General features: G+C 42.0%; 1 protein-coding gene across 1 annotated transcript in view; it reads right to left on the bottom strand.

Moving 5' to 3' along the window:
- Positions 1 to 952: 952 nt before the first annotated feature.
- The window catches only part of stk17a (serine/threonine kinase 17a), a 40,697-nt gene continuing 15,698 nt past the window's right edge, over positions 953 to 25,951 (bottom strand). The window contains exons 2-7 of the mRNA XM_085361899.1: positions 23,870 to 24,082; positions 5,741 to 5,888; positions 5,120 to 5,246; positions 4,981 to 5,029; positions 2,351 to 2,530; positions 953 to 1,325 (exon numbers count right to left, since the gene is read on the bottom strand). Coding sequence (XP_085218025.1) covers positions 953 to 1,325; positions 2,351 to 2,530; positions 4,981 to 5,029; positions 5,120 to 5,246; positions 5,741 to 5,888; positions 23,870 to 24,082 — 1,090 coding nt within the window. The remainder of the gene's footprint in view (positions 1,326 to 2,350; positions 2,531 to 4,980; positions 5,030 to 5,119; positions 5,247 to 5,740; positions 5,889 to 23,869; positions 24,083 to 25,951) is intronic.

Genomic DNA, 25,951 nt, shown 5'->3' with positions numbered 1-25,951 from the left:
AATAGAAACCAGAGATCATATGTTTGAGTAATCTTTATCTGAGAGCTAAGGTGAAATAAATAAAGCTTGCAGAGTCATACAGTGGCACTCATACTCAAACCCCATTGGCTCACAGGGGGCCTAAGAGGAAGGACCACAGCACGTGTCTTCAGATGCTTCTTGTCTGATGGCTCACACGGAAACTCTGTTTGAATCCAGATATATAAACTACACTGCATTACTTCTAGAGAGCCAGCTGCAAGCGTACAAGGACTTTTATTAGTCATATTAATAAGAGAGCAGGAACAATAATGGCTGCATTTAGAAATAATTTAGAAGCATAGCACCAGCATTTTATATCTTTCCTTTATTATGCAAGCAGTTCTTTAAATTGCATTTAACTAAATAACAATAAAAAAGCTGTTCTGTAGCTTTTTCTCATATGACAGTCTCTCGTGTTTATGCCCACTGTTTGTGATCCAGAACTACAAAACAGGCGTGGCAATCGGTGTTCTGTCATCTTAAGCCAAAAATGAACTTTCAGTTTGAATCAGTGTTGGAAACATTTGTGTACAGGTCTGCGTGTACGTATCTGTGCTGGTCTTTGACAGCTTTTACAGCTCCTATTCCCAGAATGTGAATTCTGCTCAAACACACTGAGGCGGAGGTCTCTCTTTTGGTATCAAATGGGAGCAAACAGTGTGTCATGCTGCCGCTACACTCTGTCAGTCATTACAACAGCAAACCAAATAAAATGCAACATCAAGCTACAGTACTTTAGGAGGTGTTGAGGAGGAGGAGGGTAAAGTGAAGTTGGCTTTGCAGGTTCTTAAAAAGTTCCAACAGTTGAAATAAGAGACTGACTGTGCAACAGTATCTGATTATATACTTACAGTATATATTTAAGAGGGTTTGTGTGGTAATGTGACAGCACTAAGTTGTCCTCGGTGAGATTGCTGGTGCGTGTAATGGGTCAGTAGATGAACTCTCCAGGGACTTCCTGCAGAGCACTGAAGGGCTCCTCGAACTTGAAGCGTTTGGAAATGGCTTTCTGCTCAGCAGTCAGGGCCGCCTCCTCCACGCTGGAGGCGGAGGACTGACGGCACTGACCCAGGGTGTAGGCTGCCATGACTATCAGCTCCTCTGTCAGCGGGCCATGAACTTCCCCTGCATCCTCTTCCTCAGCTGAGCTTGTACTTGTGGGAGGTTCGGGACTGCTGGTGGAGCTGCTGGTGGAGCTGGGCTCTTCCTCCACAGAGAGGATCTCCTCCACTGTCTGGTTGTCCTGAGGCTCAGTGGGCTGAAGCCACGGATGTGTGAGACAGTGCTCGGCTGTGGCCCGCTCCCTGGATACAAACACAGACCCACACGTGAAACAGTTATCCATGTCATACTCTCCAAAAGTTGATTCTGTTCATCTGGACGTAGCGTTTTGTGGGAGAAATGTTTCGTCACTCATCCAGGTGACTTCTTCAGTCTCAGCTGACTGCAGGTTTCCCCAAATCTTATAAACAGGACATTTGCATAATGACTGGGAAAAAAAAAAGAAAAAGGTCCACCCCTAAAGATCGGGTCCCCCGACACAAACAGAGTATTGTTGTTTACGCTGTTAAGTGCCAGGATTTATACATCAGGTAAACCAAACAACCTCTGGTGAAGCAGATGGCACAACACAGAAGAGCCACCTGGTCAGGCCAGGACTCTGCAGTCTGTTTACACCTACAGGCCAGTGGACACTCTTTCAAGGATGAGGATGTAACATCCTGAAAAGGGAGGAACGCTGGTTTGAGCGCGGAGTCAAGGAGGCCATTTACGTGAAAAGGGAAAGACCATCTCTGAATGGAGGAGGGGGCCTAAGGGTACATCTGTCACCATCTTACAATGCTGTGATTGCAGCCATTCCCCAACTCTGTGAATGGTACTCATGGCCATTGATCAGTGGGTTTTGATCAATGGTCATGAGAATTTGCATAATTATGATTAAGGAACTGACCTCCCAGCCCATTGTTCCTTCAGTGGGCTGGTTTCAGTCATTATGCAAATGTACTGTTTATAAGATTGAAACCTGCAGTCAGCTGAGACTGAAGACGTCACCTGGATGAGTGACGAAACATTTCTCCAACAAACGCTACGTCCAGATGAACAGAATCAACTTTTGGAGATTTACTTACCTGGATGATTGAGCATGCATCAAGACATGTCATACTCTGTTTCAGCGGCAGTCAGCCATTTATCTTAAACTGGTCATAGCAGGTCAAATGTTATAAAAAATACTGATTAAGCTCCAAAGATAAGAGAAATACACAAAGGCAAAAATGATACCACATTCTGAGGCCACATTAGAGTGAACTGTGTTGTTTCTGTGACTGACTGTGGGTGTTTGCGGAGCAGCATTTGGATGAAGGACAGAGCAGCTGGGTCCAGCTGCTGAAGCTCCTCATCACTGTAGCTCACACTGAGCTGGGAAATGTTGAGAAACGTCTCCTGCTTGTCTTCGCCCAGGAATGGAGAGATTCCTGTGAGCATCACATATGCCAGCACACCAACACTCCTAAACACACAAAGCAAAATATTCAGGCTTCGAGTGCGATCAAACGCAACACTTAAAACAAGGAATACTGTTTCTATGACAACAAAGCTAGAAAGGTGAACAATCAAAGTTCATATCTGGGATCTCGGCTTCAGTTTTGTTGGTACTCTCGTAGTTAACAGTCCAACGATACGACGTACATGCAGATAAGCAGCAAAAACTGATGGACGGCATTCACAAACACTGATGTGTGTGTCTCAGTGTTTGTATGATTCAAGCCTTTTGAGACTTTGTAAAAGATTCTGATGTTTTTTGTGATGAACATATTTATTAGGGGTGCAACGATATTTGTATCGATATTGAACCGTTCGATACGGTGCTTTCGGTTCGGTACGCATATGTATCGAACAATACAACATTTGTAATTTATTTTATCAACTTTCCTTCTGACGATGCTGTCTGTGTTGAGCGCTCAGTGGATCTGCGCTCGACAGTGCAGCCTAGGCGGAGCAGTCGAGTGCAGATTCACTGAGCGCAGGGCGAGCTAGCGAGACAGAAGTTAAGCTCTCCTTGCAACATGGACCTCCCCACCCTCATTCAGATCTGGCGTTTGGAATTATTTTGGTTTTCATGTGACGTATGACCCTGAAGGTAAGCGCGTCATGGACTAAAGTAAAACAGCATGTTGGATGTGCCACGCAATGCTCAATTACATGGGTGGGAGCTAGTGTGTTAGCGCAGTTAGCTCGTTAACGTGTTGGCCGTCCAGCCCCACGCTCAGGGCGATCCGCGGTAGCTCGTTAACGGAGATTTGCCGTGTTGTGGCGTTAACGTCATTTCAACGAGATTTACGCTGACAGCACTAGTGGGAACACAACGAATATGACTGCACATTTACTCCGACATCATCCTAGTGCAAAGACAAGTGGAAGCAGACAAAAACAACAAGCATGCATGCTACAAACTTCACCCGAGTCATTTAGACAGCTGTTAGCACAGGATTCTCCTTATGGGGACCTGATATGTTTAATATGCTGCTGAGAATATAGCCCAGAAGAAGCGGATAGTATAGCTTTTATTTTGGAAAGAGACATTTCTCTGTAATAAACTCTCTTTTCCAAAGATGAGTGATTCCTCAATCAGATACAGGGCTCGCAATATCGCTAGCCCGACGTCCCGGGGCTAGCGATTTTTTCAGTCGGGCTACCAAAATCTATCTCTGCCCGTCGGCCTATCGCAGGAAGGAAAAATATATGTCAATGCTTTTGCATTCTTTCGGAAATGTAGCTGGGTAATTATGTCATTGGCATCGGTGAGCCACTGTCAATATGTGACATATTGAAATCGCGTTTGAATTTGCGCTTGTTTTTTGCTTTCACTTTGCAATCGTGCGAACTGTGTATAGAGAGCGACAGCACTGATCTGTGAGTGATGATAATTTGTGCACCAATTCCTCTGACATCGTCTTATTAATCGTTAGCTTACTATGCAAACATGACAAGTGAAATCTCCCGCAGCTTAAACATGTGAGAGGTTGATTGCGCAGAGAATCGCTGAGCGTTATGTGAGTGCGTGTGTAAAAGCAGCAGGATATATATTTTAGTTCTGCTGAGCCAAATAAGACAGGTCAGGGTGAAGAAGTGACAGCCAAAGAAAAGCTTACCACAAAACTGAGAAGTTATGACAAATCAGACTATAAGGCAAAAAGAAAGTGCAGCTTTATGGTTTCATGGACAAAATATTTCTGTGGCTGCGAAATGATGAGCTAAATAACCAGGGCTGCACATAAGTGGTCCGCAGGTGCGCATTCGCTGTCAAAATAAAAAATGCGCACAAGATAAGAAGTTGCAACGTGTGTTTGCGTACATAAGATTTTCAGGAGGAGGACAGACATTTGTTTAGAACTCTTAAAGATGTCGAAGAAGCTCCTTTAAGCAATTACTTTGGTGTTCCTCCACCTCCAAAGAAATGTCAGGAGTCCGAACCACAAAAGAAGCACGTATTCTCGGAAAAGTAGTTGCAGGAGGTGAGCTGGCTTCAAACAAATGATGAACGCACAGAGATGTGGTGCAGAATGTGCCGTGAAAATTTAATAAATGACAAATTAAAAAGGCATGAATATTTTTTTTGTATCGAAAAAATATCGAACCGTGACACCAAAGTATCGAACCGAACCGAACCGTGAATTTTGTGTATCGTTGCACCCCTAATATTTATATGTATTTTAAGACTGCTGAAGACAAGCACATTGCCTGAAAATCACCCATACTGCCAGTAGGGGGCAACAAAGTTAAAAGTTCTACTCAAATGAAGCTCATACTGGAAAGAAAGCTGAGGAAATTGTATTGAGATGTCTGTTTGTGTGTGACTGCTGCGATAGGTAATTAGCAAAATTCATCAAATACAAGTTTTCAAAACCTTTTGTTCCACATGAAATTTATCTCAGTATACCACTATAGGACTTTCCTTACCACATGTCTGTTGCTGTGCTTATTGGCTCATAATTCAGAATCTCAGGAGCTGTGAAGACGAACAGACAGTTGTTGTTTAGAATCACCCCAGTGTTCGATTCTTGTAAGGTGGTAGCAGCAAGGCTGAGCAACAACTCACCAACATACTCTGGGGTTCCCATAATCTCTCTTAGTTCTTGGTGGCTGCTGACCATCCTGGACAGACCAAAGTCCACAATCTTAATGTCACCCAGAGGAGAAGTGCTCGTCAGCAGGATGTTCTGAGGCTGACAGGACAGCACACGTGTTATCGTTAGACAGCTTTTTAAACTGTGTTAACTTGTGTGTGTTTCATGGAGTCCACTGGCTGACCTTCAAAGCATTTTACTACAGAGTGAGAACTGAGTAGCACTTCAAGCACTTCCTATCACATGCACAGTTATATTACCTAATAATTATGTGTTTGAACTGTGTTGTGGGATAACCCAGGCAAACCTTAGCCTGTGCAAATGTTGCCCATCACTTTCACACAGGAAATACTCAATTTGTGCTTTAAACTGATTTCACTGGGGCAGATGTCATTCAAAATACAGATGTTTCCCTCTGCCTCCACGTGAGATAGAAGTTCAGTTGTTGTTAGACTCATATAGACTTTTTGTGTCATGGTGATGTTTACACAAAGAATGTATCAGGGATTCGTTTACAAGATTGAAAATGTATCAACTACACAAGTGACACAAAGTAAAGGAGACGGTGGAGAGTCACGAGTGCGTCCACAAACCTTTAGGTCAAGATGAACTACATTGTTCTGGTGGAGGAAGGCCACTCCCTCCAGGATCTGTCTCATGAGCCTCTTCACATCTTCCTCACTGAAGGCCTCATCCTCTTGGTCTGACACACACTGATTGAAAATTTCTCCTCCAGCCGCACTGCAACAGAAGACACATGACGTGGGACAGATCAGTTGCAAATCTGTTGACTGGCCCTCTGTAATGTGTCAGTGTCAAAGTATCTTACACCATTCAGGCCTGCAGACCCTCAAACATTTCAATGTGTAATTCTGGGGTTGGCTGTAGGAGGGAACTGCAGCAACCCAAACTACAGACTGTATGCTTGTTTCATCCATAATTTGACCGAAATGAATATGAAGCTTTTCCTACGTGATTACTTTGTATGGTGAATCCCACAAGACCCAGCAGAAATAACCCCCTCTCTAACCTGTCTGTGTTCTGACTTGTTGGAGGTGGAGGCAGAAATAGCACATCAAATCCAAATATAGCAAACTAATTATGAGCTTGAATGGGGCCATTTACACTGTTGGTGATAACTTGTTATTTTATTCAGTCGCACACAAATAAAAAGGGTTGTAATCAAAATACAAACAGTCAAACTTACTGAACCTCTACATCTAACTTAAATTTCTTCTGACCGGATGTAAACTCAATAAACTCGGTTCAAAATATAAAGTGAGGGCAGTCAGGAATAGACAACGGGTCCCCTTAGGGTGCTGGTGAATTAGGCTTTATCTCAGAGGAAGGCAGAGAGGAGAAGGAAGAGGTTTGTGTGACTGCGTTTTTGGTTTGCAGGTTGGGAAGAAAAGTCTGGGTTAGAACTGTTGAGTCCTAATCAAAGCCAAATGTCACAGTTCCTGACAGGAAACCCATTCTGAACACTGACCAAGGTGTGAGGCACTACTGAAGCCCAGCTACAGTATAACTACGCACTTCACACATTGAGATCCAGGACCTGAGTGAAGGGTTAAGTCAAACATTTCCAGAAGAGCAATTCTGGTTTTTCATTTGTAAATTCCCAAACTTCAACCTGACCAACAGATTCCAGTCTCCAAGACCAGTCTACTTTTCCTGGACCATTTTTAAAAAAAACACTGGATATCATAAAGCTTCAAGTTTAAAAGGTCTGCTCATGACACTGAAAAACATGTTTTTTATTTATGAATGCTACAAATCTCACCCCATTAACACTGTTTCTAAGGTTGTGATACATTGTTGCCAGCCCTGACCTCTCGTCCTCTCTAAGTGTGTGCCAAGAGTGCTGGCAGTGGTCTCTCTGTCATTTTTACAATAAACAGTATAAAAGATGGACATATGGGTATTTAGGCACTTGTGCATTGGCTTTTTTTTTTTTTTTTTTTTAAATAAATCAGCCAGGTAGCTAGGTCCATCAGCTACTGTGTATTATTTTCACACTGAGACATGCATACAGACAGACAGACGAGCACAAATACACCGTCCATGCTTGGCAATGGTGGGAAAACATCTAGAGGTGTGGTCATACCAAATGTGTTTTTGTCTCAAGAACAGTACATAAGCTAGTTTTGTTTTTTACCCTTTTCTCTCCATCATGGCATCATGCTGAGTGCAACAGAAAAATGGCATCAGCTTAAAGAAAGAATGAATAAATCTTACACTTCCTAAGAAAACAGCATGCTTTGAAGCCAGACTTGTGCTTTCCAGTGGAGCACCATCAGCATTGTCTGCCCATCTGCAAATATACAGACAGGGGAGGTGGTGGCTCATCCATTTACTGAAATCAACAGCAGACGGAGTTTCAAGTTTCAGCCCATCAAAGCAGCTGCACCATCACTTTCAAAGCCAGTAAACAGTATCTGCAGATGGTAAACGGACTGGTTCATAAGTAGCACTTTTCTACTCTACCTGGGCACTCAAAGCACTTATGCAACTTGTCCTCATTCACACAGCGAATGGTTAGAAAAGGCACTTGCAGGGTACGGTTAGGGTTAGTAAGTAAGTGCTTTCGTTTTAACATTTGCACACGCTGATACTCTGACAGATGCATCGGAGGGCAATTTGGTGTTACCATGACTGGAACAGCCAGGTATCAAACCACCAACTTTCCAATTAGTTTATGACCTACTACACCTGAGCTACAGCAATCCCATGCAGAGAAGTTCCCTTTAACTTCAACTGCAGGATTTCACTGACAGCAGCTCCTTTGCATAACAGAAGGTGAACTAAGAAGTTGCAAACTCACTTTTGTACAGAATTCTGAGGTAGGTGATCAGGCAGGTGTCTGGCACTCAGTAGGTGTGTCTCTGGGGTTTGTAAGGTGATTCTCTGTATATTTTTCATTTCTCTTTTATGTAGTTAACGGCCTTTTTCATAATGATTACATGGAAAAATGGTTGCATAATGAATGAATGTTTGTGCTACAGACCATTTCAAGATGTGATACTAAAAACTGAGACAAAAAAATAATTTAGCAAAGGGGCACACCATGGGTATTAAAAATGTGACAAATCTATACAAAAAATAACGTCAGTGACACTATTGTTGTTGTTGTTTCATCTAGTGTGGGGAAAATACATATGTGTCAGATGTTTAAAGATTCTTTGATGTAATACAAAGGAACAAAAGAACCAAAACAACATTTTTAGGTTGTCTGAGGTAGTGCTGTGCTTCTGCTGATCTGGCTGCATATTTCATTGCTATATATTTCAAGGGGCCATCACAGTGTTTGAGGCGGTGGTGTTGTTTGACCTGCTGCCCTCTGATCAGCGCCTCAGGTCAATCAGATCCCACACCTCCAGACTCCTTGTTTGTATACATATTTCTGCTGTTTGTTATTTATTCCTACTGTCAATACGATTTATATTTTATTCCCACAGTTGGTGTGGAGCACCCACAATGTCACTGTTCATTTAAAATGACAATAAAGCCCTATTCAGTTTTATTCTATCTAGCTGCTGGTAGACTTTTCTCAGCTTAAATCTGGAAATTTAGAAGAAACATAAGACTTTGTAGACACAAATAATGATGTTTTCCTGTTTCATTAACTGTTTACTACAGTTACAAATGGCCAGTCCTGATAAAGTTTGCTTCCTAGCGCCATTATTATTTTATTAGCCATAGCTGCTAGCTCCTACCCTTGTGTCACGTCACTATTGGGTAATTTCTAATACGTAAAGGGCTAATGTTAACTGTGTGTTGGCTGATATTAATCATGATTAATAATTGTGATCAACTGTTTAATACTATAATCTTGTTAAAGTTGTGCGTCATATTTATACTGTTGCAAATTAATGTGTAATCCAAAAGTCATTCTTAGTATTGAATGAGTATCGCATTTTTTGGTTTATGAATCAAACATGGATAACGCAGAGCCTACATAATGGGCACGCAGTGGAGAAACTCTAATATCCGTTTCAGCTCCACAACCACAAGGACATATATAAGATTTTTAATTATTTAATTAGATATTTTAATTATTTCTCCCCCAGTTTGAATCACAAAACCCCACAGATTTCACTTAAGTGACAAAGGCCAATAGCCCACTGTTTTATGAAGGCAGTGATGCAGCTTAAACATCAGTGTCTTCATAAATAACTTTGTGCAGAAAGCAGTGTGTGACTGGAGAAAGTGCCAGAAAAAAATAGAGCACCGGAAATGAAAAATTAACGATTAATAACTAGGCCAAAGCAGAGGGAATGTTCAGTGTTAATCTGTTGGCCACACACCTGGTTAACAACTGCAGGTGCATTCAAAAGTTTGAGAGAAACCTCATTTCTCAGAGGATCAGACAGATATGAATGCAGTGTGGTGCCACACACACTGCTCTGCTGTGAGAAGTCTGATACGCCAGACTTAATACATTGCAGGTGTATCCAGGTCATTTGACCCTGGAGGACAATGAAGAAGAGTAACACTTTCTACTAAAAGTATCATTCACCCAATTAGACTCCAACATGCATACAGTGTATTTATCCATACCATAGCACTTTTATCTGACACACACACACACACACACACACACACACACAAGGGGCAACTCAGGATTTAGTATCAGTATTATCCCATAATGGGCCCATGAGAATGGAAAGTTCTTTGAGTGATCTAACAGTTTTCCACTTTATGTACAAAGATGCAGTTAGTTCACTTCAATAATCACCTGCAGCGAAAGCAAGTGGCTCGAAAGTGAACACATGCAGGGGAGAGCGAGGGAGCCAGTGATGTCCTAAGAAAAATAATACAGTGTAAGAGGAGGTTTTACAGGTGTTTGTTAGGGGTGCAACGATACACAAAATTCACGGTTCGGTTCGGTTCGATACTTTGGTGTCACGGTTCGATATTTTTTCGATACAAAAAAAAATGTTCATGCCTTTTTAATTTGTCATTTATTAAAATTATAAATATATATTTTAACACAAAAGTACAGTTTTTAAATTTAACCCTAACCCTTGTGCGTGTTGTTTTTTAGCTCGTCATATTGCAGCCACAGAAATTATTTTGTCCATGAAACCATAAAGCTGCACTTTCTTTTTGCCTTATAGTCTCATTTGTCATAACTTCTCCGTTTTGTGGTAAGCTTTTCTTTGGCTGTCACTTCTTCACCCTGACCTGTCTTATTTGGCTCAGCAGAACTAAAATATATATCTGTCTGTGAAGGTTCTCAATCATCCAGGTCATCGTAGTGAAATATATATCCTGCCGCACTCACATAAGCTCAGCGATTCTCTGCGCGATCAACCTCTCACATGTTTAAGCTGCGGGAGATTTCACTTGTCATGTTTGCATAGTAAGCTAACAATTAATAAGACGATGTCAGAGGAATTGGTGCACAAATTATCATCACTCACAGATCAGTGCTGTCGCTCTCTATACACAGTTCGCACGATTGCAAAGTGAAAGCAAAAAACAAGCGCAAATTCAAACACGATTTCAATATGTCACATATTGACAGTGGCTCACCCAATGACATAATTACCCAGCTACATTTCTGAAAGAATGCAAAAGCATTGACATATATTTTTCCTTCCTACAATAGCCCGACAGGCAGGGCAGAGATAGCCCCTGGACGTCGGGCTAGCGATATTGCGAGCCCTGTATCTGATTGAGGAATCAATCATCTTTGGAAAAGAGAGTTTATTACAGAGAAATGTCTCTTTCCAAAATAAAAGCTATACTATCCGCTTCTTCTGGGCTATATTCTCAGCAGCATATTAAACATATCAGGTCTCCATAAGGAGAATCCTGTGCTAACAGCTGTCTAAATGACTCGGCTAAAGTTTGTAGCATGCATGTTGTTTTTGTCTTTGCACTAGGATGATGTCGGTGTAAATGTGCAGTCATATTCGTTGTGTTCCCACTAGTGCTTTCAGGTTAATCTCGTTGAAATAACCTTAACGCCACAACACGGCAAATCTCCGTTAACGAGCTACCCTATACAGAGGGGCTAGACGGCCAACACGTTAACGAGCTAACTGCGCTAACACACTAGCTCCCACCCATGTAATTGAGCATTGCATGGCACATCCAACATACTGTTTTACTTTAGTCCATGACTCGCTTACCTTCAGGGTCATACGTCACATGAAAACCAAAATAATTCCAAACGCCAGATCTGAATGAGGGTGGGGAGGTCCACTTCTGTCTCGCTAGCTTGCCCTGCGCTCTTCCTTCTGACCATGCTGTCTGTGTTGAGTGCTCAGTGAATCTGCGTTCGACTACTCCGCCTAGGCTGCACTCTCGAGCCTAGGCGGAGTAGTCAAATGCAGATTCACTGAGCGCTCAACACAGACAGCATCGTCAGAAGGAAAGTTGATAAAATAAATTACAAATTTTGTATTGTTCTTTTTTTTTCTCCCCTTTGGTTTTCTTTCTTTCTCTCCCCCTCTTTCTTTCATTCTTTCCCCCTGTCCTATCCCACAGTCATGTCTGTCCCGTTTGCAACTGAAAATAAAATAAATTCATAATTATAATAAAGGTCAATCAAATGGACCAATATGATGATCCACTTAAAATAAATCCTCTTGGCATCTTTCTTGGCCTCAAGACAACTATTCTGATGGCTATAGATCCAAACGGGACACAAAAAAAAAAAAAAAAAAAAAAATTGAAAAAAATTGTATTGTTCGATACATATGCCTACCGAACCGAAAGCACTGTATCGAACGGTTCAATATCGATACGAATATCGTTGCACCCCTAGTGTTTGTGTATGAGGACAAAATGGAAGATAAAATAAATAACAAGAGGCTGAAGAAGAAAACAATACGATTTTCAATAAGGGCCACTTTAGCTCAGGAGGTGCAGTAATTAGAAGGGTGGTGGTCTTTTTACTTGATGTAGTTTCTGAGGAGAGGATATCAGCAAAGTTTAGTATTGTGGTCTAGACCAGCGGTCCCCAACCCCCGGGCCTCGGACCGGTACCGTCCCGAGAGTCGTTTGGTACCGGGCCGCGAGAGTTTAGGTTCAGGTGTGAAATGTATAGTTTTCAGGGTTTTTATCGGTTTTCAGCGTTATTTTGTTATCGTTTTTATCGTTACCTCGGTTTTCCTGGGTCTTTTCACGTGTGTTATGAATAAATCTTTTTTTTGGTACCGGTACTGGTTTTATTTTGTTGTATTTATCCACGACACCTTAAAGGCCGGTCCATGAAAATATTGTCGGGCATAAACTGGTCCGTGGCGCAAAAAAGTTTGGGGACTGCTGGTCTAGACAACCCAAAACGGGATGTCCACATAAAAATAAATAAATAAATAAATTAAAAAAAATACACATCCATGCAAAACATGTGAGTCGCAAAACTGACACTGTGCCTCTCGTGTATAGCTTTAGTAAATCAGTTATTTTTGCAGTTGACCTCATTACATTTGTATTGTAGGAGCGCCACAGGAAAGGCACAAGCCTTACACAAGCAAAGACCCCCCTGCATTTAGTCATTACTTATTATTAATATCTGGCTCCTTTTACGTTGTAAACTGTTTAGATTTTACTGCATAAAATAGTGCTCATCACATCTTGTTGACACCAGCTGATTACACCACTCCATCTGTCCACCTGACCTGAGGAGGAAACAAATGTCTGACCTGATCTTGTCGGTCCAGTGAACCACCGGTGCACCTCAAGCACTCCTCAAACTGTCCTCATTCATAAAGTCCTCTACAAACACTCACATTAGGGGTGACAGCTGGATTTCTACATTTCAGTGCAGCTAGCCAGCAACGAAAAACAACTTACTACTTGAGACAGAGAGTGAACTTGAACAGTATATTCTTGGTTTTAACAAAAAAACTCATTGCTGCAGCCAAAGACAGTGGAGAAGTGACCAACTTGTTTTCCACTAAGTTATCATTTCTGTCACTTAGCTAACATAAAATAATGTAAGTCAATAAGCAGCAACCAACCAAACCCACTGGTGTCACATTCTGTACTACCACAAGATGGTGCTAAACTTGTCCCAAAAACTGATTTATTAAATCCAGCTTCAAAGATAGTGTTCAATCTAACAGATATTTAGAGTAGCTGTAAATTAGTCTTCATACATGTAGCGTTACATGTTCATTTTATTAAATACCTACTTCATACAGACTACTGATGTGTCAGTTGCAAACAAAACGGCTCTTAGAGCCGACTCTTTGAAGTGAACGACGCGAGCCGACTCCTTATTGGGAGCCGTGGGTTTGTTTTTTCCCCCCTTTCTCTCACCCTATCTCGCACTGTTTTCCCCGCTTCACTCCGCACAGAGCGGGAGGGAAAGAGAGAGAAAGAGAGCCAGGGACAACAAGGTCACATTAGAAAGGTATAGTAATCATCCACAACTATTTTCAGTTGCGGATGATAAAGGATTCAGAAAGTTTATTCATGCAGGTCCATATGACAGAGGATGTGCATCTTCTTTTTGTTTTCATATTTTTATTTATATTTAATTGTGTTGTGGTTTGCAGTGTTTTGTGTTGTTTCACTTTAAATTTGTTTAAAAGTTGAAATGTAAATAGTTGGGTTTGTATAATATGATTTATTTATAACATTTTATGTGGAGTGAATAAATAAGAGTATATTTACGGTGGCCCCTAGAGACAAAACACGTACAAACTCCAAAACACGTAAAAACACAACAGAAGTGCTCCAGGATGCTAGGGGGCAGTGTTGAGCTTTTGTTACCTAGAGGCTACACAAGCCAGGAAGTACCAACAACTGGATTTGGTGTGTGGTAGTAACAGGTAAATAAACAGTTTTTTAAATTATTTGAATATATATGAGTGCTTGTGTATAAATACACAAACAATACACATGCTTTCAATTGTGTAATTTAAGTGATCTAGTAGCTCTGTTTTGAAGTTCAGTTCATGCTAGAAATGTGTTTTGGAGTTTGTACGTGTTTTGTCTCTAGGAGCCACCGCATATATTTATATATAAACATATAAAATTAAAACCACAGGTTTTTTTTTACATTAGTAATTCCTTTTGTGCATAATTTTATATTGTTTTTGATAATAAATAAATTAAAGCAACAAAACAACCTGAAGAGCCTGTTGGGAGCCGAAAGAGCCGGCTCTCTAAAAAGAGCCGGAAATCCCATCACTAATACAGACCCCATCTCCAACGCCCCCAAAAAACAAACAGTGGTGATGTGCGGATTTACACATGTGGGAGTTACAGTGTAACTTCAACATGCAGAGGAATCAAGATCTGAGTTAAACTGTGACACTTAATCCAGCAAATACTGATAAGACTTTCATAACAGGCTGCCTGGCTTCTTAAACAGAAGTAACCTAATCAACTTAAGAGACAGAAGTCTCACTAAACAAGCGATCCACACTTCCAAAATCCCCAGCCACACACTGACACTAAAACCACATTTTGAGCCTCAAAAAGGCCTTCAAATTTGTGAGGACCGGTGAGTGTGTCCTCACAAATGACTGTTGGTTCTCACAAGTATAGCAGAATGCAGATTTCGGTCCTCACAAAGATAGCTAGACAGGAACACACACACATTATATCAAACAAACACAGATTGGCTAGCTGCCTGCTTGTTGGCCTGACAGCCTTACAGTAGACCCTGTGAGATGTCAGGTTGACCCAGAGGCTGGAGGGCAGTTTGAATTTGATTAATGAGTTGCTAATGTAATTAATGCCAGCACAGTCCTGTGGGACTGAATCAATTTAACTTTGGTCGGCCATCCGTTACCATCAACTTCAGATGATTTGTTGAAAGGAAAAAGAAAACAAAATCGCTAACACAGAAAGACAGAATTATTCACACTAACATTCACACCTGTGGACACTTTATAATCATCAGTTAATCTAACCCCACTGTGTGTGACAGATAGAAGGGGAACAATACAGTCAGACCGAGTGCAAATGAATGGAGCAAAGTGACCCTTCATAAAATATTCATGTCCAGAAACCCGGAGTTCCCCACATCCTAATGGCTCCATTTATTGGTGGAAAATAGAAGCTCAATAATTTGCCTACATGTCTGTGACCTGACATCATTAATTAACCTCCTACAGGCTTTGTTCAGCCTTTGACACATATATGTCATTTGTATAAAACCCCAATGAGTTTGACATTTAAGTTAAACAGTCTTCTATTTAAACAAAAAGAAATGACCGTACCCAACAGCAGCATGACATAAATAATGAGAAAAGGTGTTACTTCATTAATCAGTGTCTGTACTGTCCAGCTTCAACATATCAACAAATGATCAAATATCACATCATCAAACCAAATTTAAGCTGCAGAGTTCTACTGTTGACTTAAACTGTTAAACACATCAGTGAGCCTCACAGGGTGAACATACATCTAATGCATGTTGATTGTCATGTTCACATAGAAATTTTATAATATTTTGGTCAGATTACAACTACCAAGCTGCGTGCATGTTGCAGCTCGACTACTTGCGCTGTCAGCAACCTGCTAAATTGTGCTGCTGTTCAGAAACTGGCACACTTTAGTAGATCGCCTGCATGACTCCTACTTTACTTTGTCACTTTAATTTATTCTACTCAGTAAACCAGCTCTCTAATTCTTCCTGTTTGACCACTGTTCAATACAAATATAGTGATCACTGGTTGTGGGAAACTATTCACTTCTTTTTAAATATATTTGTGATGATGTCTGTGATCCACCCCTCCGCTGACTGTTTTTGGGTATGACACAGTGAAAGTAGTTTAATATGATAATATGATGATGATATTATGATGATCCTCAGAGGATATGATCTTTACAGTATCAAACCAGTTTATAAACCAGTATGTATCCATTTTTTTCAGTACGACTGGGCGAGGAGCCATACTTGGACTGATCACGTGCACTCGTGCGGCTCAATACATAATGAACTCCCAGTTGGAGCTCAGCCAGCAGCGAGCGCATGGAGCTCTTTATTGCTCTCATTCATTCTCTGTGGGTAACTGTCCTCTCTCTGGTTAATGATTCTCTGTCGCATTTACACTATTCATGTCTCAGTGTTATTCCCCCTTTTCTCTCTCACTCCCCACCCTCTGCAATGTCATGAATAGATTTCTATGACCCTCATTCGTAGACTATTTGCCCCCTCCTCCCTCTATCCTTCAATCCTCCATCACCATTTGCCCCACTGCCCGAAATATCTGTCAGCTGCTGGCCAAATAAAAGACGGGGAGAAAAGAAAAAAGGAAAGACTGTGTTGTCAACATCCCATGTCAGGAAGAATGGAAGCATTCTGCTCTATTGCCCTCCCATATAAAAAGGATAGCGAAAAGAATGGGGGACAGTACATAGACCGAATAGCAGCAACATGGGCCTAGATTTCCTTGTCTGTAGTTTTATTATGAATTTAGTAGCTTCTTCTATTCAACAGAATTTAAAATAGAAGATATGGATGCTATTCTACAATCTTCTTTGAGCAAACAAGCAAGGGGAAGAACAACTTCCTTTTAAACAAGAAGAGTAATCCAGCAGAAACAAGCAGGGCTGTCATTGGCCACCACCACTTCAAGGGGTGAAAAGAAACAAAAGACAAAACGGAGAGATGAAGAACAGCTAACAGGACAAAACTCAAACTATAGGCGGGTGTAGACAAGTTAATAACATGTAATCATGGCATAAACAAATCAGAGTAAAACAAGGGCAGCCTGAGCCTAGAGCAGAATCAGGGTCACCTGATCCAAAACTAATTATAAGCTAGATAGAAATACTGCATTCCTAAACACATAAATGAACAAAGAGACAGACAGACTGGCAGACACAAATATTTCTCGTATCGTTATACTTATACATCTACTGTTAATTTCATATAACACCAGTCAAAGTGCAGTATGGTTTGGTCTGTGTGTGTGAGAGATGTGTCCGCATTCAGGACGGCACTTAATTCTGTGATTAGCCTTTATATGAGCAATGGCTGGGACTGGGATTACAGACTGAGGTGGGCTTACTCGAGCACTTAAAAAAACGAACTTATGGGATCTTCTTAACTGGACAGATTGCACTGTATGGCATGTGCTGCTGACAGCACATAATCCTGCAAAACACTATAATCTGTGAAACACTGGCAGAACACACACTCATCTCTCACAGACAGAGTGAAATATGAGGCCCAGGCTGTGGACATGACATTACATTTCTTCAGCTACTGACAAATTAAGCGCTAAAAAACTGCATTAAATGCAACGAGTTTTGGTCAGAAATTTGTCATTACTGCTTAGATGTCAAAGACATGATGCAAACATTCTAAGGCCTGGACAAAAAAATCCTGCTGGCTGTGAAACCATGACCATGTATTAAATATTTGTGGAGAAAAACATAATGGGGAGCACCACTTTAAATCAAAACCCGCATCGGATTTCACCTTCAAATTAACTGGTAATCCTAAATGTCTGCATACTTTGACTTTTATTAATAGACCATTATCCTCAATAAATAACAAAGTCTAATATTTATGTGTCACTTAAATATTAAATGAGTTCTCTTCAACTGTTGTTTAGAATTTTATCTTTTTAGCCATGTAGCACAGGACACATGCATGTGTACCACGTAGCTACTTCATCATATAAATACTATGATATAGTAGCTCAGTACGAGACCAAGGGAGGAATCAGTCTTCAGTTTCAACTCTTCTCTCCTTGTCATCACAGCAGTGGATTCTTGTCCTTTTTGGGAAGGCTGAGCAGACTAAACCTTCCCAATAAAGTATAGACACAGCGAACACCATGAGACCGGACAGTGTGCGCACCGCGGATGACGTCAGTGCGCACACTGTGTCTGAGGAGGATGTGCGGAAGTGCTTCAGGAAGGTGAACGCACGCAAAGCTACTGGTCCGGACGGGATTCCCGGCCGCGTCCTCAGGTCATGCGCGGCTCAGCTGGCTGGAGTGTTCACGCACATCTTCAACCTTTCCCTCTCTCTGTCTGTAGTCCCAGCCTGCTTCAAAATGGCCACCATCGTCCCTGTACCCAAATCCTCCACCATCTCCTCATTGAACGACTGGCGACCTGTAGCCCTGACCCCCATCGTAAGCAAATGCTTCGAGAAGCTGGTCAGGGACTTCATCTGCTCTGCACTACCCGACTCACTGGACCCTCTACAGTTTGCATACCGCCACAACAGGTCCACTGATGATGCCATAGCCCTGACACTACACACTGCCCTGTCACACCTGGAGAAGAGAGACACGTATGTGAGAATGCTGTTTGTAGATTACAGCTCAGCATTCAATACCATCGTTCCCTCGAAGCTGGACAGGAAACTGCAGGATCTAGGACTGAGCAGCTCCCTCTGCAGCTGGATCCTTAGCTTCCTGTCTGACAGACGCCAGGTGGTCAGACTGGGCAGCATCACCTCATCCCCCATCACACTGAACACTGGTGCTCCACAGGGGTGTGTACTGAGCCCTCTCCTGTACTCACTCTACACCTACGACTGCACAGCCACTAACAGCTCCAACATCATTGTGAAGTTTGCGGACGACACTACAGTGGTGGGTCTTATCACCAACGGTGATGAGACGGCTTACAGGGAGGAGGTCAGCGCCCTGACCCACTGGTGTCAAGACAACCATCTCACCCTCAACGTCGCAAAGACAAAGGAGTTGATAGTGGACTTCCGGAGGTGCAGAGAAGTACACACCCCCATCACCATCAACGGCGCTGCTGTGGAGAGAGTGAGCAGCTTCCGGTTCCTTGGCGTACACCTGGCTGAGGATCTTACGTGGTCAGTACACACAAACAAAACAGTGAAGAAGGCGCAGCAGCGCCTCTTCTTTCTCAGGAGACTGAAAAGATTCGGCATGAGCCCCCGCATCCTCAGGACCTTCTATCACTGTGCCATTGAGAGCATCCTCACTGGATGCATCACCACCTGGTATGGCAACAGCACCGCCTACAACTGCAAAGCTCTCCAGCGAGTAGTGCGGTGCTCTGAACGGATAATTGGAGGTGAGCTTCCCTCCCTCCAAGACATCTACAGGAAGCGGTGCCTGAGGAAAGCGGGGAGGATCATCAAGGACTCCAGTCACCCCAGCCATAAACTGTTCAGACTACTTCCATCAGGAAGGAGGTTCTGCAGCATCCGGTCCCGTACCAGCAGACTGAGAGACAGCTTTTTCCATCAGGCCATCAGACTGCTGAACACGTCATAGACACCTCAGCTTCACTACTGGAACTTTAACATTATGCACTCCACACTGTATATAAATGCCACTTGTTTTGCACATATTCAACTCTGTATATTTTATATATTTTATTATTATTATTATTATTATTATTTTTTTTTTTATTTTTTTACTATTTAATTTGTAAAAATGTGTGTATACACACACACACACACACACACACACACACACACACACACACACACACACACACGTAGGAAAATATTTAGTATACACATCCAGAAATGCATATACTATTATATATTGTACATATATTTATTAGTCTCAGGTTGGCCATTCTTGTATTTTGCTCGTTTGTGTTGTTGTGTTTGCACATCTCTGTTGCTTGTGGGGCTCGCACACAAGAATTTCACTCGCATGTGCTGTGCCAGTGTGCCTGCACATGTGATGTGACAATAAAAAGTGATTTGATTTGATTTGATTTTGATTTGATTTGATTTAGTTGGTTTCAAGAAATGACACATTTGGTTAAGAGAACTACACAAGAGAAGAAAAATAACATAAGAGGTGACCTCATATGTGGGATTCCTAATTATTCTTAAAAGCTTTAAGACTCACTTGGACTTCCTAACAATTGGGATAACTGGCATGTACCATTCTGTCTGTGCAGTGAAAATACTAGTACAATCCTCAGCACTGTCAGAGGTTCTGTGTACACATGACAGCTGATCCAGAATGTGTCAATGCCATCTAATCTAGCAGTTTGCTCTCAACTGATTAAACACACATTCTGTGCGTCTGTGAGTATGCACGCACGCACGCACGCATGCATGCATGCATGCGTGCGTGTGGGGATGGGGGAGGTGGGATTCACTATGGTCTGGCATGCAGGCAAAATCCAATATGGCATTGGCTGGGATAGAGACAAGGATAGACTAAGAGATTGGAAGTGAGAGAGACCTTAATCAGCCTGGCATGTCATGAACTGACACACACACACACACACACACACACACACACACACACACACACACACACACTTAGAACCAGGTCAAGCATACCCAAACGTGACCAGTGAGATGAGATCAACAACTCATGCAGCTACTGCAGCCTAAATTACAGTTTCCCATTTATGTGTAATAATGCCACGCTAGCTCAGACGGAGCTGTCTTTCAGTTTGTCTCTATTACTGCTGTCTGTCTGTCTGTCCTCCTCACCAGAAGACAGAGGAAACCAAATCCATATCCTATAATGCAAATGGCGTGTGTGTATACATAAGAAAAAAGCAGAGCACATTGTTAGAATAGCTAGTGTTTGCTGAAGCATTAAAGTTTGGCCTGAAGCTTTGTAGGACTAGAAAGCTCATTCACACCAATACCCCTCTGTTTAACCCCACTATGTACAATAGTAGTCCATAAGTCTACTATTCCATGGCAACGTGATCATTCAAAATAATACAAATATTAGTGCATCTAAAAATATTTATAAAAGGAAAAAAGCTTGAAAAACTAAACTTTCATTTTAGAAAAATGAAATTTTTAAAATTAATTTCATTTTTAAAAATTGGAAATCATCATCATCCGTTGGGCATCTTTCTTTGCCTTTAGACAACAATTCTGATGGCAAAAGAGCCAAACGGGACAGGCCAAAAAAAAAAAAAAAAAAAAAAAAAAAAATTTGAAATCATTCGATCCCTATACAACCGTTGCAAGAGCTTGGTTCGCATTGCCGGCAATAAGTCGGACTCGTTCCCGGTGGGTGATGGGCTCCGCCAGGGCTGCCCTTTGTCTCCGGTTCTGTTCATAATTTTTATGGACAGGATTTCTAGGTGCAGCCCAGTGGCGGAGGGCTTTCGCTTTGGTGGCCTCAGAATCTCATCTCTGATTTTTGCGGATGATGTGGTTCTGTTGGCTTCATCAGGTGAGGGCCTCGCACTGGAACGGTTCGCAGCCGAGTGTGAAGCAGCAGGACTGAGGATCAGCACCTCCAAATCTGAGGCCATGGTTCTCAGCCGGAAAAGGGTGGAGTGCCCACTCCGGGTCGGGGATGAGTTCCTGCCCCAAGTGGAGGAGTTCAAGTATCTCGGGGTCTTGTTCGCGAGTGATGGGAGAAGGGAGCTGGAGATCGACAGACTGATTGGGGCTGCAGCTGCAGTAATGCGGACGCTGCACCGGTCCGTCGTGGTGAAGAGGGAGCTGAGTGTAAAGGCGAAGCTCTCAATTTACCGGTCGATCTACGTCCCTACCCTCACCTATGGCCACGAGCTGTGGGTAGTGACCGAAAGAACGAGATCGCGGATACAAGCGGCAGAAATGAGCTTCCTCCGAAGTTTGGCCATCCGGGAGGGGCTCAGAGTAGAGCCGCTGCTGCTCCACATCGAAAGGAGCCAGCTGAGGTGGTTCGGGCATCTGACAAGGATGCCCCCTGGGCGCCTCCTGGGTGAGGTGTTCCAGGCATGTCCCACTGGGAGGAGGCCCCGGGGCAGACCCAGGACACGCTGGAGAGATTATATCTCTCGGCTGGCCTGGGAACGCCTTGGTGTTCCCCCGGATAAGCTGGAGGAGGTGGCTGGGGAGAGGGAGGTCTGGGCCTCTTTGCTTAGGCTGCTGCCCCTGCGACCCGGCCTCGGATAAAGCGGATGAAGATGGATGGATGGAAAATTGGAAATCCATTTTCTCTAATCGTTACAGTATTTCATTTTGAGTGTGAGGAAATTACTACTCAAACAGTATAAATTCAGTTCAGTACAAGTAACTGCAATCATGGGATGAAGTTCAGTGACACACCTCACAAGGTGCTTAAGCGACAAATGATCATTGATGAAAATGATTGGAAACTTAAAAATTGTTGTAGGACAGGGCTCACAAGGAACAGGGATGACTGCATCATAGAGAGGATTGTCAACAGGGCTGCCACAAACGATTATTTTGATAGTCGACTAGTCACAGGTTATTTTTGCGATTAGTCGACTAATCAGATCATGTAAAACGTACAGCTTATTGCACCAGCAGCATCTGCTCTTATATAACTATCATTAGCTTACAGCTTTAAGTGTTTAAGGTATGTGCTGACTAAAAATAAAGACAAGATGATAGTTTATTACATTTTAATGAAATTTGCAGACTTGCACACTTCTGTTTAATCAGTTTATTGACGTTTATTCAGCTGTGTAAAACCTATAACTTTAATCTCAGCCAAACCAATTTACTCAGGAACAAATAAAATACTGAAAAAAGACAAACAATAACATTTTTAAGTTATCTAAGTGACTTATATATCATGTTTAACCTGAGTAGCGAAAGACGGCGGTGGGTTTGAAAACGATTTGCCGGGAGTCTGGTGTTCTCACCGGCTCTAGTGAGCCTTAAACCCCGGCTAGCTATCGAGCTGGTGGGTAACAGACGTCTCCGAAAACGGCGGAGCACTTCTGAAAATATGTGGTGTCTTGATAAACTGAGCAGATATTTGAGGTTGGGGTGAAAGCCACCACATACAGATGTCCTGAGGAAAGGAGCTACGACTGTCACATTCCTAATATCAAGTCACTCTTGAATCAGAGACAATATCAGCCCAAAGTCCTCGTTTCAGATGGAAGTAAATATATTTCATTTGGAAATCACATGACGTTTCTGTAGTCTGTGGTGATATGGGGTGTCATGTAATCTGCTAGTGTGGGTGATTGTTGGTTCACTGTGTCCTGACCTAAGCGCCACAGGGAATCTAAGGGGCACTGTCAAGTAGAAGAGGAGAAATCCCTGACCCAAAAATACAGATGAGATGAATGCTGCTACAAAAACATGTCACACTGCTGAAACTGAAATTAATGGTAAAGAAGGTCCAGCCAAGTTTGGAGTGTGGAAATAGTACTACAACTTACCTAAAAACTCTTTTCAGACGATGGATATTTCCAGATTGTAAATCCTTTTTCATTAAATCTTAAATATTCTAACAATTTGAGATAGTGGATTTCCTGAGATTATCATTTTGATGTAAATAATTTAAAATGTAATTTACTTTTTTCAAGATATTTTGAGAAGCACTAGTTTTTTTTGAATAAGTGGTGATTTTTGAGACAAAAAAAAAAAAGCTTAAAAGACCCTGAAAGAGATCTTTATAGCAAAACAAAGAATTTTCATAAGATTTATTCTCACAGTAACTGCCAGTAACCTTAATATAATTAACAATGATTACAAGTTTACTCTGGATTATAAATCTTTATAAACAGTCTATGGTTAATATGGTGTCAAGCAAGTGTCGCCACTTGATAGCCACTGTGAAATGCTTCTGGGCACTTACTACACCATTACTGTGGAGCATTATCTAAATTATCATTAATTCATTTTACCGGGATAAAAACTGGATGTACAGTATTTATCCTAAAATGTTTGCTAACTTTGTGCCAAAAACAATTTGAAAATGCAATTTTTGCCCCTTTACGTTTTTGCACTTTTGAATTGCCATTCTGTTTCTTTGCAGTATGTCTGCTGGTGTTTCCCAGTAGGTCTCCATTTCTAAACAACATGAAAGGAAAGGTTTCAACCTTGAATTTTTGACACTCACAACTCCAGAACTAGCACCATCTCTGAAGCCATCTCGTAGACCTGGTGGAGGTTGACCACATGGGGACAGGCGCTGGCCAGTTCAAGTAGTGCAATCTCATGGATGATCTCCATCCGGCAGTCCTGCCCTTTCCGTCTCTTCCTCATTATCTTAGCAGCGTACTCATGACCCGTGCACTTCTCCACACACTTTCTGACCACAGCAAACTTTCCCCTGAAAGAAAGGAAGACCATCAGAACTATATTCATAACAGCCACTGGTAGATGACAATATAACACTGACACTGCATGCTCATTGCACTGACCAATTAAAGAAACGAAAAAAAACAAAAACAAAAAAAAATGTAAATAATTTAATGCAATTTTATTTATACAGTGCCAAGGTAGGCATAAGGTACACCCTACATATAGATACATACATATAGAGAAAACTCAATTTAATGATTCAGTGCAAATAGTGAGTGAGAAAGGTGACCAAAGAAGAAACACTCAATGCATCATGGGCAGCAGCCTACACCTATTGAAGCATAACTAAGGGAGGATTTAGGGTCACCTGATCCAGCCATAACTATATGATTTAGCACAAAGGAAAGTTTGAAGCCTAATCTTAAAAGTAGAGATAGTGTCTGTCTCCCGAATCCAAACTGGAAGCTGGTTCCAAAGAAGAGGGGCCTGAAAACTGAAGACTCTGCCTCCATTCTAATTTTTAATACTCTAGGAACAACAAGTAGGCCTGCAGAGCGAGAGCGAAGTGCTCTAATAGGGTGATATGGTACTATAAGTTCATTAGGATAAAATGATGAATAGATGATGATACATCATCTGTTACCAGATTCATTCCTATTTTCTATTATTGCAAAAACAGAACAAACACTGAAGGTTCTTCAAAATGTTCACAAAGAACAGCATTATTGAACTCTGTGCTGTAGGGGTAGTTATAGTTAGCCTAGAGCAAGAAGAGAAGCTGTGAAATTAAAATAAAATTGATAAAGACTTGTAAGACTTGTACAGCCCTGTGCCTGAAGCAGTGAACCAACTTGCTTCATTCTCAGCTGGTGGTGCATGTGAGAGTCATGGGGCCGATGCTGCTGGGAGCTACAGATTCCAGCACTGGTCCGTGCTTTCTGCCAGTGTGATCCCATGACAAAAACCTGCTACACATCAATTACCATACCATGCCGTCTTTATTTATAAAGCACTTTATGAACCCTGGTTTTAGTTTAAAGTGCTGCACATATACAAATAGCATAGACAGGAAATAAAATCAAATATGTTAAAAAACAGAATTATTTAAAAAAAAAAAGTCAACCTGTTTTAAGAAGAGCTTTAAAATCAGAAAGAGAAGAGGTCTGCCTAACCTACAACAAAATCATGATCACCTCTAAATTTACGCTTGGTTTTGGCACCTCAAGGAGCTGCTGACTGGTGGACCTAAGGGAGCAGGCAGGTGTATATGGCTGTATTAGCTTGGAGAGGTAAGAGGGGCCAGGCCATTAAGAGACTTAAAAACAAATAAAAGAACTTTTAAAAAGGACCCTATAAAGTACAGGCAGCCAGTGGAGTGAAATTAAAATGGGTGTAAGTCCTCAGTTAAATGACACATGGCAGATGCCTAATGGACACATCGCTAACCCAACAATAAAGTGCGTTACAGTAATCCAGTCTAGATGTAACAAAAGCGTTGATGACCGTCTCTTGACAAAACAGGCTTTATTTTGGCTAACTGCCTCAAATAAAAAAAGCTAGCTCTTAACAACAGCTCTGACCTGGTTTTCAAGTTTAAGATTTGCTCTGCCCAAGCAGAGAAGCCCAGACCTCCCTCTCCTCAGCCACCTCCTCCAGCTTGTCCGGGGGAACACCAAGGCGTTCCCAGGCCAGCCAAGAGATATAATCTCTCCAGCGTGTCCTGGGTCTGTCCCGGGGCCTCCTCCCAGTGGGACATGCCTGGAAAACCTCACCCAGGAGGCATCCTTGTCAGATGCCCGAACCACCTCAATTGGCCCCTTTCGATGTGGAGGAGCAGCGGCTCTATTCTGAGCCCCTCCCAAATGGCCGAACTTCTCACCCTATCTCTAAGGGAGAG

The sequence above is a fragment of the Diplotaxodon limnothrissa genome, linkage group LG9 (genome assembly GCF_057381915.1).
Source record: "Diplotaxodon limnothrissa isolate DT_005_m linkage group LG9, D_limnothrissa_male_GT1.1, whole genome shotgun sequence".
In the NCBI taxonomy this organism is placed as follows: domain Eukaryota; kingdom Metazoa; phylum Chordata; class Actinopteri; order Cichliformes; family Cichlidae; genus Diplotaxodon; species Diplotaxodon limnothrissa.
Note: the sequence above shows the minus strand (reverse complement) of the source record. Positions and strands in the feature narration are given on the sequence as shown.